Raw genomic sequence first — 14,030 nt, 5'->3', positions numbered from 1 at the left:
GAGAGCGGGGTCCCCGCGCCCAGCCCGGCCCGGGAGGAGGCGCAGCGCGGCGAGCCCCGGGACCCGGAGCCGGACTGGGAGCCTCCCCGCTGCAAGCAACCTGCCCAGCATGGGCGCCTGAGGCGGCTCGGCGCCGGCGGCGAAGGACACGTCCCCGCGGGCGGACTGACCGGCGGGCGGACCTGCAGCCGGTCCGCGGCGCCGCACCCGCGCCCCTGCCCCCGGCCCCTGGAGCCATGGACAAGCTGCCGCCGTCCATGCGCAAGAGACTCTACAGCCTTCCGCAGCAGGTGGGGGCTAAGGCGTGGATCATGGACGAAGAAGAGGACGCCGAGGAGGAGGGGGCTGGGGGCCGCCAGGACCCCAGCCGCAGGAGCATCCGGCTGCGGCCGCTGCCTTCGCCCTCGCCCTCGGCGGCCGCGGGCGGCACGGAGCCCCGGGGTGCGGCCCTCGGGGCGGCAGACAGCGAGGGGTCGACCCGCGGCGCGGGCAAGTCTAGCACTAACGGCGACTGCAGGCGCTTCCGCGGGAGCCTGGCATCGCTGGGCAGCCGGGGCGGCGGCGGCGCCGGAGCGGGGGGCGGCAGCAGTCACGGGCACCTGCATGACTCCGCGGAGGAGCGGCGGCTCATCGCCGAGGGCGACGCGTCCCCCGGTGAGGACAGGACGCCCCCGGGCCTGGCGGCCGAGACCGAGCGCTCTGGCGCCTCGGCACAGCCCGCAGCCTCGCCGCCGCCGCCCCAGCAGCCGCCGCAGCCGGTCCCCGCCTCCTGCGAGCAGCCCTCGGTGGACACCGCGATCAAAGTGGAGGGAGGTGCGGCCGCCGGCGACCAGATCCTCCCTGAGGCCGAGGTGCGCCTGGGCCAGGCCGGCTTCATGCAGCGCCAGTTCGGGGCCATGCTCCAGCCCGGGGTCAACAAATTCTCCCTGAGGATGTTCGGCAGCCAGAAGGCGGTGGAGCGCGAGCAGGAGAGGGTTAAGTCGGCCGGGTTTTGGATTATCCACCCCTACAGCGACTTCAGGTAAGGGGGCCCGGCGATGATACTGTGGATTGCCTGAGCGGTCGCAGGCATGCTTCCTCTCTCTCGGCCCTGCCTCTCAGCCGGAGTTAACTTTCCTTCCTCGCGCTGGGAGCTTGGGGCGCCTCTAGGCTCTGAGACACCCCCAGACTTCCTCTTGCACCGCTCTGAGAACTTTCCTCTGTGCTCAGGCCTCCCAACCTCGTCCTCTCCGGGTCTGGGCCGCATTAGAGGCAAGATGAAAAGGTGTTCTGAGCCTGGCCTAGCCCTGCCCGAAGCCAAGATGATGCTTTACCACCTTAAGCCCCACATTCCACCTCCCTCTTCTGGGCTGCAGAGTCGGGGGGACATTCTAAAAGCTGCTCCAGGTCTTTAAGCCTGCAGAGCAGGGCGCCGAAGAGAGACAGACCTTTTGGCAGCTGGGCCAGCTCCTTGGGCGCTGACCCCAGGCATTAATATCTGCCTTCGGGTGTCCTGGGAAGCTGCAGCTGGGGAGGGAGAGCTGAGCTCCTGGAGGACTGAAGTCCAGGATAAAAGCCTTCTGCACCCACCTTAACCCTGGGCCCAGCCCCTCATGCCAAGTAGTGGACCAGGAGCAGGCACCCTGGTCAGCTGGCATCCAGACTAGCAGGAGAGCATGACCTTGCTTGTAGTGGCCAGTGAAGATGCCTGGTGTCCTGACTGATGAGCAGTTGCCCTGTGACCCTAAGCCCGTCCTGTGCCCCATCCTCACCCCAGCAGCCCAAGCTCCAGCAGCTGCTAGGTCTTTCATGGGTCAGTGGTGGGTCCCCAAACAAATGGTGTGACTGCCAGTCAGGGAGAGGGACCCCACCCCCTCCTCATCACCTGAGTCAGATGCCACTGAAGAGCAGATGCCACTCGGGGCCTGTGGGGCTATCTGTGCAAAAAGAGATATTGGTGATTGCTTCTGAAGTTGGGATCAGGGATGCCTCTACCCTAATCGAGATCTTGGGGTTCCTCAATGCCTCTCTGGGCTTTCCTGATACACAGGATTGAAGTGAGGGTCTGAAAAATGTTTATGCTTTTGAGCTGGGTTTGATTGATCCTCTCTCTCTCTGGGCCCTGCCCCCTATTTAGCTCTCTTCCCTGCCTACCCTGCTTGTCTGCCAATATAAATGAGCATTTTGCCAACCCAGAGCCCTCTTTGCAAACTTCAGGGAAGCTAGGTTTGTAATGAGAGCAAAGCCGTTTTCCATCCAATGAGAGAGATTTCTGGTGCTGGGAATGACCAGTCAGGCAACACTCAAGGGCTTAAAATAGGTGGTGAACGGAGGGCCCCTACCTTTTCCTTTTTTGACGGATTGCTCTGCCTAACCCTAATATCCAGGGTTCCCATTCCCAGAGGGCATAGGGGGACCAGAGGACAGACTAAACAGACAGCCACAGTCCTCAAGTTGTGTGAGCCGATGTGAGACCCTCTCATGAGGAACTGTGGCTGGTTCCCAGTGCCAGGTTCCTAAAGTGTGACCTCCCCTCTGGTCAGTACTAGGACCTGAGGATCCCAGCCTGAGCTAGGGAGGAGTGGGCAGGTGCTGTTGTCTCCTGCACCCCCTGGGGGTGCCCTGGGCTCCTCCTCTCTCTGAACTCCCTGGTTGTGATGGCAGGTAGGCCATGTCAATATCAACCTCCCTTCCTTCACTCAGCTCCCCTCTGGCTTTGTTATCTGAAAGCCTCTGTTCAGGGTTCTCACCACCAACCTCGTTGCCTGGGGTGGGAGGCTGCAAGAGGCCAATCCCAGGCATGCCTAGCTTCCATCGACAACAGGCATTGATCAAGCACCTTCTGGGTACTGGCCCTTGCCCTCCCAGTTGCCCCTTACCCTGGATGGTGAAGGGCTGGGGCCCGGCTGATTGCATCTATGGGAACCTCTCCCACCTTCTTGATCTTACTCTGCCTATTTTGGCATGTCTATCTGCAGTCCCCTTGCTGCAGAATCTCCTACTAACTGCAGGCCACCCGGGACATGGCAGAGGGGAGAGTGGTAGGGATAGGGAGGTGTGGCTGCAGCAGGATTGATAAACGGGCAACAGAAAAAGGGTCAAGCTGGGCTTTGAATATGGATTTGTGCAACAAGCAACAGGAACTGGTAGCTGGAAGCATACACCTTCTGTGTGCAGCCTGATGCTGGGTGAGGTGTAAGAGAAGAAATCCAAGAAAGACTGTCTGTGTGTGTGTGGAGGGGTTGTGGTCATGCCTCTAGGCCAAAACAGCTGGTCTCATCTTCACAGGGTCAAAGAGGCAAGGACTTGGCCAAGTCTTCTAAGCTTAGAAAACCCACCAACTCAACCCAGCCTCACCTCCCCGCCTTCCCCTCCCCCCAGCCAACCCAGCACCCTAAGGCTTAGTCCCTCAAGTTTCAGCCACTAGCCTTTGGCCTCTATGTGGAGCCAATCCCCACCGTCCAGCTCGGGCTTCACAAAAGCTTCTGCAAGCATTGCTCAGGCCAGTTGAGGATTTCTTCATCATTTTCATGGGCAGGAAGCATTGATCCAACAGAACTGGTTTAATAAAGAATCGCCAGTGGGCTTCCCTGGTGGCGCAGTAGTTGAGAGTCCGCCTGCCGATGCAGGGGACGCGGGTTCGTGCCCTGGTCCGGGAGGATCCCACATGCCGCGGAGCGGCTAGGCCCGTGAGCCATGGCCACTGAGCCTGCGCGTCCGGAGCCTGTGCTCCGCAACGGGAGAGGCCCGCGTACCACAAAAAAAAAAAAAAAAAAAAAAAAAAAGAATCACCAGCGAACTATGATAGATTGAGTTTGTGGTTTGGAGTTCAGGGCTTGCTGTCATGGATTGCTTCTGGCATCTCCTGTTCTTGGGGAGGGGAAGGTTGGGTGCCTTTTCCAAGTGCTGGACTGGGCTACACTCTGAGGGACCCACATAACTTGGACCACGTATATAATAGACTTTTCTTGGCTGCCTCTGCTTCTCCTCACCACCCCCGTGACGCACACACGCCATGCCCTGGCTACCCCCATGGCTCCTCCAGGCTCACGAGCTTGTCTGGCCTCCCCTCCCCTTCCACTCCACATTTGCCTTTTGAACCTGTATCTAGGGCTTGGTAAGGGAAGAGACCAGAATGTGCAGCCCGTCAGGATATTGGTCCCCAGGCTCCTGCCCAAGGCTGGTTGGGCTCTTTGGTCCAGGGTGGGTCCTTCCTTCCACATGAGGCATGTCCTAGAAGCCGAGCTTGGTGATGGGAACCTGGAACAAATAAAAAATAGTATCTGTGTGATCTTGATTTTCTAAGAGGAGAGAAAAGGAGTGGGGACCCCCAGTGAAGATGTATCAGGTTTTGTTCCCAGAAGCTGGTCAGGCTTTCAAGCATCAGGCTCAGGGGTTTGTCCGGGGTATGTGACATCTAGGTGTCTGAGCAGGTATCTTGGGGCTGTGGGGTGGACATAGGGGCTGGCAGGAAAGTCCCTCTGTGGGATGTCAGCTCTAGGGCTACACCTGTGCCCCAAACTCTAGCTTGGCCTTGAGAGTGGAAGCAGGCCGAAGCTTGACCCTGCTTATCCCTCTCCCCCTTCCCTTTCCTAGCCTGAGCCTTCGGAAGCTGTGAGAAAGGGAAGGAAACAGAGGGCCCTAGAGGGTCCTTTACTTGGGGACAGAAACAGCTGGGCTCCGAAATCATGGAAACTGGGCCAGTGGCTCGGTTGGTCCCAGGGTTGGCCTAAAACCAACTTCCTGTGCTGGCCCGTGACCCCAGGCACTGACATTGCCCACCTCACATCACTCCCCAGCTCTGTCTGCTATGGGGCCCTGCTTGGGTTATGAGCCTTCTCTGAGCCTCAGTTTTACCATCTAGAAAAATGGGAATCCTGTTGCCTATGGCCACGTCAGACAACTGTGGTCATCTGGTGGAGGTGAGGTGCACTGTCAGAGACCAGTGATGCAGTCATGAACCACACCGCCCTGCCCTCACTGCTCCCTTCCCTTAGTTCTGAGCAGCCCAGACGGGCTTCTGACCTTGGCGCAGACTAGTGGTTCTGAATCTGCATCAGAAAACTAACTGAGAACCTGCTGGAAACTATAGAGTCTCTATCCAGAAAGATACACGTATCCAGACACACTCAATATGCACTCAATTTCTGGCGTCTGTGGAACCCCTAAGTTGAAAGCCATCTAGGTTGTGAACCCCACTCTGGGCTATCCCAGAAGAGAGTCCTGGCCGGGGAGGGGCAGGTGCTAGCCTCCCAGAGCCTTCCCTGGGCCCCTGTAGTCTGAGGCTTGGGCTTCCCATTGCCTGCAAGAAGGAAATGAAAACGGGGGCAGAGTTAGATGCCTGGAGAAGGAAAGGTGCTCTGCTGGGGGACTAGTCACTTTTCTGTTTCCTCGGTGCCATGCCCATCTCTTTCCCTTTCAACCATGGGAGGGGCTGTTCAGGTAGGTGGTGAGGAGGAAGAAGGCAGCAGCCGGCTCTGGGTCTGGGGGGTTCTGGGGCCTTCCTGGAGGCATTGCCCGGGAATGTGCTTCTGCTATCAGTGTGAAAAGCCAGGCCAAAAAGGTGCTGCAGGCCCCTGTGGTGCTAGTGGAGGGGGAAGGGCGCCTTGGTGCAGAGGGGAATTCCAAGGTGAGCTGCCTGGGCGGTGCTGTCAGCTGGCACAGTGGGCAGCGGGATTCTCCAGGGATGAGGATGTGCTCAACCTGCTAAGACTGGAGCAGGTGAAGGATGTGCTGCGAAGGCCGGCATCCGGCTCGGGGCCGAGGTGCTCCTGGGATGCCAGGTGCACAGAAACCCGATGGGGCCAGCGGGCCAGGACCCTTACATTGCCTGGGTGGAAAGCCCTGGGCTCCACGTTCTCCCCGTTGCAAGGCTTCAGTTCCTGGTCTGGACACTGCCTGATGAGGCTGGGGGGCCTCTCCCCTGCCCAGCCCTGCTCCATTTGTTCCCCTAGCTGCTGTGAGCCATGAGGCTTTGGGCTGTCAAGTGGCCTGTCTTACACAGTGCTGGGCTGTCTGCCTTCCATGTGTCCTCCTCTCCCATGCTTTAGGGCCCCCGGGTCTTCTGGGATGCCCTCTCAGGCCACTGCAGCCACCATTGTCCATCTCTCCATCCCTGCCCATTGCCTGGCATTAGGATGGAGCTCTGTGTTTGTTACAATGCAGTGTTTCTCACAGTGTCATGTCATCCAGCTCACCTGGGGATCTGTTAAAATACAGATTCTGACTCATTAGGTCAGGGGTGGGGTCTGAGATTCTGCATTCCTATAAGCGCCCAGGTGATGCTGCTGGTGCCCAGCCCAGAACCATGCTTGGAGTACTGAAGTTCAGACTATGTGTTCCACGCTTAGCCTGGGCTCCCTGACTGAGTTCCTGGAGGCCAGAGACTCTGCCTTCTCCTCTCGGCCTCTAGCAAAATCACGGCAGGGTGAGTGCTGTGAACTGGGGTGAGCGGCTCTCAGCCACAGAGGTCAGTGCAAACTTGGGGGAGTCGGCCTTCCTCCCTTCCTGCTATGTTGCTTGGACCCTGCCGGTCCTGGATGCTGGCTGTTGCGGTGGGGTGAGCAGGAAGAGGCCAGGGGGCCAGAGGGCCCTCAATGCATCCTGTCCCACTGCTTTCGCAGCTTCTCTCCCATTCAAAGGGCCAGAGGGGCGGCCGGCTGGAGAAGTGGCAGGGAGTGCAGTGACTGCTGTGCTGCACTGAGATTTCTGGGAAGGAACAGATGTTGTCAGTGAGAGAGTCCAGAGGGGCTGGGCAGGAGAGCTGGTGTGAGGGGGCTCTGACAGTGGCTGGCTGGGAGGAGGACAGAGGCATCCAGCGGGAGCAGCCACCTTAGCACCTTGAGGTTGTGGTGGGGAGGGGGAGGTGTGTGAATCTTAATGCCCCCTCCCCCAGCCCAGACTATGCCTAGCAGCCCCCCTGTGGGCTGGGCTTGCCTTGCACTTCTCTCTGCCCCTGCCCAGCCTGGAAGGCACCAGTCTACATATAGATGACAGGGCTGACAAGTGTCATAGCAGCCTGAGTGGCCCTTGTGCCTGCCACAACACTGGCCACCGCGGGGGAGTTCACCCAGAGCAGAAGGTCCAGCCCCAGTCCCTGGGGGGACTTGTCATGTAACTGAGGAGGCAGCCAGCTCCAGCACACACACACCTCTTGGCTCAAGGGCTCTCACAAAGCTGCTGTTTCCAGTCGCTAATTAATAGAAGGGCTACGGAGGCCAGCCAGGCAGTCCTGCTTGGGCCCAGGGGATGTTGAAGAATCCACATTTCCCAGCCAGAGCGGGCTGTGGGGAGGGCAGGGGCACTGCCTTGGCTTCACAGAGGATGTTCTCTGCCAGCCAGGCTTTACTGAGAAAGCATTGCCAGGGCCCTGGAAATCTGCGATCCCAGAGCCTAAGAGGCCACTCAGAGACACTCTCTATCATCAGCACCTGCCCAGAGCAGGGGTGGGAGGCGGCACAGAGAGGTGGTGAGCTCCCCGTCACCGAGGGCACTCAAGATGGGACAGCAGTGCTTACACCAGAGGTTGCTAAGCAGCATCCTGTGGACCAAATACAGTGCCCAGATGTGTTCTGTTTGGCCAGCATAGTGTGTCATGACAAGTCTGAGGCAATGGTTAAAATGGAAAGATGTAAGACAAAAATTTGGCTTTCTAGCTTCTCTTGAAAAATTGGAAACTCTGGCAGCTCTGGCCCCACAGTGCCACCCGCAGCAGGGAGCTGGAGCACACTAGAGGCTTTAAACTGGCTTTTGCTCTCCAGTTGCCCACAGTCCCCACCTGTCCCTGTGGTCTCTGGCCATGCCACACCTGCACATTTAGCTGCCTGACCCCTTAGGCTTCTAAGTGATGAAACCAAACAGTGGCTCAAACCAATAGAGACTAAAGCCAGGTGGATTCACAGATCAATAACCACCATTTATGAACCATTACCATGTGCCAGACTGTTCTAGGAGCTTCTTTTCTTATGTTTTATTTATTCTTCATTGTGGCTCAAAAAATAGGTTCTATTATCCCCAGTTTACAGATAAGGAAACTGAGGCTCTGATGGGAAAAAACAAACAAGAAAAGATTTGCCCGAAATCACACAGCTATGAAGCACCAGAACTGGAATTTGAACCTCTTCTCTAGGACTCAAAACTCATACTTGTCCTTGCTCTCTGTTCCTTCTTTCTTTTTTTTTTTTTTTTTTTTTTTTTGCGGTAGGCGGGCCTCTCACTGTTGTGGCCTCTCCCCTTGCAGAGCACAGGCTCCGGATGCGCAGGCTCAGCAGCCATGGCTCACGGGCCTAGCCGCTCTGCGGCATGTGGGATCTTCCCAGACCGGGGCACGAACCCGTGTCCCCTGCATCGGCAGGCGGACTCTCAACCACTGCGCCACCAGGGAAGCCCCCCTTCTTTCTTTTCTTTCTTTCTTTCTTATGTGTGTGTGTGTGTGTGTGTGTTAGCTTTTAAAAGCGAAATTACCAAAGTAGTCCAAGAAAACATTCTCCTGAGAGTGAAAACATTGCAGATAATGCTGGACACATATTATCTGTGTGGAGGGGCTCAGCGGGCACGGGAAATTTAACAGGTCTCAGAATACCAGATCTGGACAGGGCTTGGCAAAGCTCCTGGCCTAAAGCCTTTATTTTATACACGGGGAGGGGAGCACCGGAGAGGGAAGGCGACTGGCCTAAGGTCAGAGAGTAAGTCCAAGTCAGAGGTGAAACCAGATCCCAAGCGGGTTATGTAACATATGGCTCAAAGGTCTTCAGGCTCCACAGTCTACTCCACCCCCAGCCAGAGGGGTCCAGAGAAGGCTTCTCCTGAATGGTCTCATCCCTGGAGCTTTTTCTTGTCGCCCCAGCCCCATGCCTGAATTTTGAAGTGTTAGGTATTTTCAGGGTCCCGTCTTAATTTAAGCTCATCAATGAGAAGGGAGTCTTTCCATTCCTGAAAATGCGGCATCTGGAGGCTGAGACATGCCTGTCCTAACCCCCAACTCTGGGGCTGCTGCTCCTGGGGATCCGGATCAGGATGCTTGTCCACCTGCTCCTCTGACACCGTGGCATGTCCTGGCTGGCATGGAGAGCTTTGGGATTTTGGAGCCACATCCAGATGCCATTGACACACCTGTTCCTCGATAGGAGTGTTTGGGGTTTAAAGGGGAAGGGAACAAATAGTCAGAGGTATCTGTGTTCTCTCCACCAGAGGAGTAGGTGGTCATGTGGTCTGTTCATTACATGTATCAGAGAAGTAAGGAAGTGGAGTCAGTCTCTGGTTTAGGGCTCAGTGTGTGTCCAGGGCCGAGACTCAGTCTATGCTCAGGATCAGGGTTCAGCCTGGGTCCAAGATAAGGCCTTGGTCTGAGGTCAGGAACTGGAGCCCTTGAACAAAAGCTTTGAGCCAAGCCCAGTGCCTCCCTGAGGCACCAGGGCTGGGGGCAGGGTGGGCATGTTGCCCACTCCATCCTATGCCCCCCACCCAGGAAGCCCTCCCTTCCTTTAAGCTCCCTGAGTTCCTATACCTCTTAGCATCCCAGCCAGCTGCCTTTGGTCTTCTCGGGGAGGTAAAGTACAAATTGTAAATATGCAGCGGTGCCACCGCTACCAACGCCAGAGCCACCAAATCTCACACATGACCACTCCTGCCCCGCTCTGGTCTCTTATTGTTTGGGGCTGTGTCTGTCTTTCCAGCCAGGCAGCCAGCTCGTGGCTCCTGCAGAGTGGCACTCAGGGCTGGGCAGAGAGGTGTGCTGGCTTGGTAGAGGGACTCTCTACTCCCCATTGCTCCCCCAGCTCTGGGCTCCCACAAATTGCAGAGCAAGCAGTGGGGCCTCCAGTCTGCTCACCGCAGCTGTGGGGGCCTGATAATTGGCTGCTGCTGATTTTGTGTCTGTCTAAGCATTTACCCGTGTGGGTGGATGTGTTATGTCTGCACGAACGAGGCTTTCAGAAATTAATACATAATACGGGGCTGGCTAATACATTATCTTCTGGGCTTGGGGAGGGGCAAGCTAAGGGAGGTCATGACCTCTGGGAGACCAGACACTGCATTCCAAGACTGTTTTCACCCATTATGATGGGGGTCACTCCCCACCTGGCAAAGAGGAGAGTAGGACTTCAGCTCCTCTTAGGGTCCCCCAGTCTGATTAGGGGGAGGGCCGACAAGAGGTAGACCAGTTTGGACTGATGGTCAGGGAAGGCTTCTGGAGGAAGCAGAGCTGAGCTGGATCTGAAGGAGAGAGAGAATCATTCTGCACACTTTCTTAGAGGCGAGTGTCTGGGAGCTTGAGCTGCCTGGCTTGGGTGGGTGTTGGCAGACAGTGAGGATTACTCAGATTGCTCAGAACCTGCCATTTTGGACCTGCACTCCTTAAGCTTTGCCCTTGAGGACTCTGACCCCATGGCCCCCGGTCTTGCCCCTGATGCTGCCTGAGTACGTATGTGTGTGTGTGTGTGTGTGTGTGTGTGTGTGTGTGTTTGCATGTGTTTGTATGCGTCTCTGGCCTCTCACTCTGGGTCCTTGAAGCCCAGGGGAGCTCTCTCCCAAGCCCTGGCTCCAACTGTAAAACCTCTGAGAAGACTTCCTTCTTCTGCCATCCTAGGCCCAGAAGGCAGGTGTTACCACTGCAATAATGTCACTGAGTGTGTGGCCTGGAGCCCAGAAGTAATTACCCTGTGGTTCCCCATCGCAGGCTGGAGCAGCCCCTGTGAACGATTAACCCGAGTCCCTGACCACTTGACGCCAAACCCAGCCATGGGCTTCTCCCACCTACAAACTGTCAGATATGATACGGGGCACTTATCCCCTTCCCCAGGGACAGGAAAGACCCTCACCCTCAGGTCTCATCAATGCCACTGGCAACTTTTAGGAGAAACTTGGTCCAGCAGGGGAGACTCTGCAGCTGTGGCCTGTCCTCATGCAACATCGGGGCTGGCCCAGCCTGGAGCCCTGGGCCTCTCATCCCAGCGTTCCCAGCTTGTAACTGACTACCCCTCCCACGCTGAGTTTACCCTCCTGACCCTCATCCTCTTCGGCAGTGTGACCTCAGCAAAGTCCTTTCCTTTCTCAGTGTCCAGAGTCAGGGCTCAGTCTGAGGCTGAGAAGGGAGCAAAGCTAACTGGCCAAATAGGTATTGAACCCGTAATCCTGACCCCATTAGTACACATTGAGCCAGCACGGCAGGGACAGCGCCGCTGACAAGTAGAGCTGATGGGAATCTCCCTCCCTCATTCCTGAGACTCTGCCGAGGCCCATCCAGCCGTGATCTTGGATTTACGGGGCCCTCGTGCTCCCAGAGTGGGTGGGGGATTCCTTAACTCCTGGCCTCTTTCTGCAGAGTTTCTGCCAGCCCCTATCCTGGGGCTCAGGGTGGGGGGCTCCCTAGCATGTTGTGTGCTTATGCTGTAACCCATTAACCCCTGTGGGAGTGGAGATCAGGCTTTCTTTTCTTTGTTCCCCGGGCAAAGGCCCCAACCCACTCCCTCCTCCCAGCCACCTCTTGTAGGGGGCCACTGTCCCCTCCTGGAAGCTCCAACCTGGCCTTGGAAGAGTTCAGATGTGAGGATCCATGGAGACCACAGGTCACACTGGACAACTATGGTTGGAAGAGTCCAAGGGGAAGACCAGCAGGACCATCACCTTCGGAATTGGCAGGGGAAGGAAATGTGGCAAGCTGTCCATCCTGTCCCAGAGGCTCTGGGGAGTCGTCCTCCTGCCATGTTGTGCTGAAGCTTCTGCTGACAGAGCTGAGGGGGCTGGCTGGGAGTAAGAGGCCAGTTGAAGACTTGGTTCTGCCTCATCCAGCTCTGTGGGCTGAGCTGAGCCCTCACCACCCTGGCCTTGCTCTCCTCATCTGAAAATGGGACCAGAGGTTGGGTTTTTGCAGGACCCCAAATCCAAAATTGGTGGCTGTAGAGTCACCTGGGAGCTTTATGCAATTATGGATGCCTGGGTCTCCGTGGGTGAGGCCCCGGGTGGATATAAGCTTGGGGAGCACCCAGGTGATTCTGCTTCTGTCACTTTAGGAGCCAATGAGCTGGCACCTGTAGGGCCCCTTCTGTGCTAAAAGTCTGCAGTTCTCTGACTGCACTGCATTCACCATAGCCCTTCAGTGCTCCCCAGAGCCTGGGAGTGAAATACATCCAAGCCATTCATGATGGGCCTCCCCAGGGAGTCATTCCCTTTTCTTCCTTAAAGGTTGTTAGCAAAGAGAACCATAAAACTCTGGGGCTGGAGGGACCCCAGGGAACATGCCCCTTGCTTAATGTCCTTGTCAGACTGTGTTTTCTTGGAGGGAAGGCGGAGTCCTGTCCAGCTCATGTCCCCAGAGACCAGGCACTCCCAGGAGACCCACAGCCTAACAAGAGGGCCACGTAGAGACCCTCCCAGAGTCAATATTTAGCCACCTTCTATGGGACAGCCCTCCCCTGGTGTCCTCATTAGCCCTGTGCAGCACCAGTGCTGCTTGGCCTTAGGGAGTTCTGCCCCAAATGCATCCTGTTTCCTCCTTCACAGGAGCGCGCCCTTCCCGCAGGAGCAGGTGAGCTCTCCTACCTAATTTCCCCTGAGCTTGTGCTCACCTGCTACTCCACAGCAATATTCCATTTTTGCTTCATTCTCCTAAGTTGGGAGAGCTGTGTTTGAGCCTTTTTTGTTTCTTATAAGCCCAGGTGGAGAAGTTCTCCAATTGCTGGTCCCCTCCACAATTTTCCCCAATAGTCTTGTCAGCTGAGTGAAGCTCAGAGAGGTTAGGCCACTAGCCTGAGGGAACACAGCATCCTGGCAGTTCCGGGCAGCTGTAGAGCAGGTGACCTCTTCTGTATAGTTTGATTGTGTGTGTGCACACTTACGCTAGTGTGTCTCTGTGAGTGCACAGATTTAGGGTCTCCAGAGAAAGTCTAAGACCATGGGAGAAGCAATGGGTTGACGTCTTGGTGTTCCTTATGGCCAGGCCTGTGCTCAGCTGTGCCATTGAGAAGGTGCAGTTAACGATCCTTTCCCTGAGGAGCTCTTCCTCCACAGCCTTCATGGATCCCCACGTCCCCAGAAGAGTCCTGACTACTCAGTCTGGCATTCAAGATGGCCCCATCTTTTCTTCAGATCAGCACTGGGTTGGGGGAGGGGGTGTCTTGGTTTTCTGAGATGTGCACTCTTCTCTCAGCAAGCTTTCCATCTGGCCAGCTGCCCTTGGCTGGCCTCTTTAGCCTCTGCACTGCAGAGATCCATGGAAGCGGCGTGTCTTTAGAGATTATCTGGCTCCATCCTCTCACTGTACCAATGGAGACACTGAGGCAGGGATTGTGAGAGGCAGGGCATTGTTCAAGGGCACAGCAAGTTAAGAGACTGAGATGGGTAGAACCCAAGACACTCGGGTCCCTGGCCTAGCTTCCTTTTGCTGTGTAGCAGGGACCTCCTTCCTGCAACCACAACGCCAACCTTCCTGACCAGTGGGCACTCTCAGGCCCCTTCCTCTTTGGGGCTTTTGTGCCCAACAAGCCATGCTGCCCCCCACCCCCCAAGACTGAGGGCTCCTTGACGTGGGACCAGTCCACACACTTCTGGATCCCCATAGTCCTCAGACCAGGACCTGCGTCTTAGTGGTTACAAGAATAATGATGATGATAACAGCCAGTATGTACTGAGTATTTGCATTGTGTAGCATATTATTATCTCACTGAATTCTCTCAGAACCCTGTGGGGTGGGATTAATGTACTCATTTTGTACATGAGAAAACAGATTGAAGGCTCCCATCCCCGCGCCCCACTGGATTGCACTTTGAACCATGGGGGTGGGGAGCTGGCAATTTGGAGAGAAGGGATTTGGAGATTCTGCCATATGGGATTGTAGAAATCACATGCTCCCCAGGCAGGGAACCCCAAACTGAGGATGTGGGAGCCCTTCCCTCGGGATTGGGCGTGACTAGAGGAAAAGAAGTGCGTAGATTCTGTCAACATCCCCGGGTGGTTGGGCACAATCCCCACGGCCTCCCTTTGATCCCCAATTAGAGTCCCCAGGTGCCCCTCCTTACCTTGAAGGGCGGTGGCTCTGCAGACCAAAGAGAAGGGGG

At 56.5% G+C, this 14,030-nt stretch overlaps 1 protein-coding gene across 1 annotated transcript in view; it reads left to right on the top strand.

The window, feature by feature from the left end:
- Positions 1-236: 236 nt before the first annotated feature.
- The window catches only part of HCN4 (hyperpolarization activated cyclic nucleotide gated potassium channel 4), a gene marked incomplete at both ends in the record, with an annotated part of 40,724 nt that continues 26,930 nt past the window's right edge, over positions 237-14,030 (top strand). Inside the window, one exon of the mRNA XM_081228331.1 lies at positions 237-1,021. Within this exon, the coding sequence (XP_081084457.1) occupies positions 237-1,021 (785 nt within the window). The remainder of the gene's footprint in view (positions 1,022-14,030) is intronic.

The sequence above is a fragment of the Mesoplodon bidens genome (assembly GCF_964165515.1).
Source record: "Mesoplodon bidens genome assembly, chromosome: 3".
NCBI classification, from domain to species: Eukaryota; Metazoa; Chordata; class Mammalia; order Artiodactyla; family Ziphiidae; genus Mesoplodon; species Mesoplodon bidens.
This window is presented reverse-complemented; position numbering and strand designations above follow the sequence as displayed.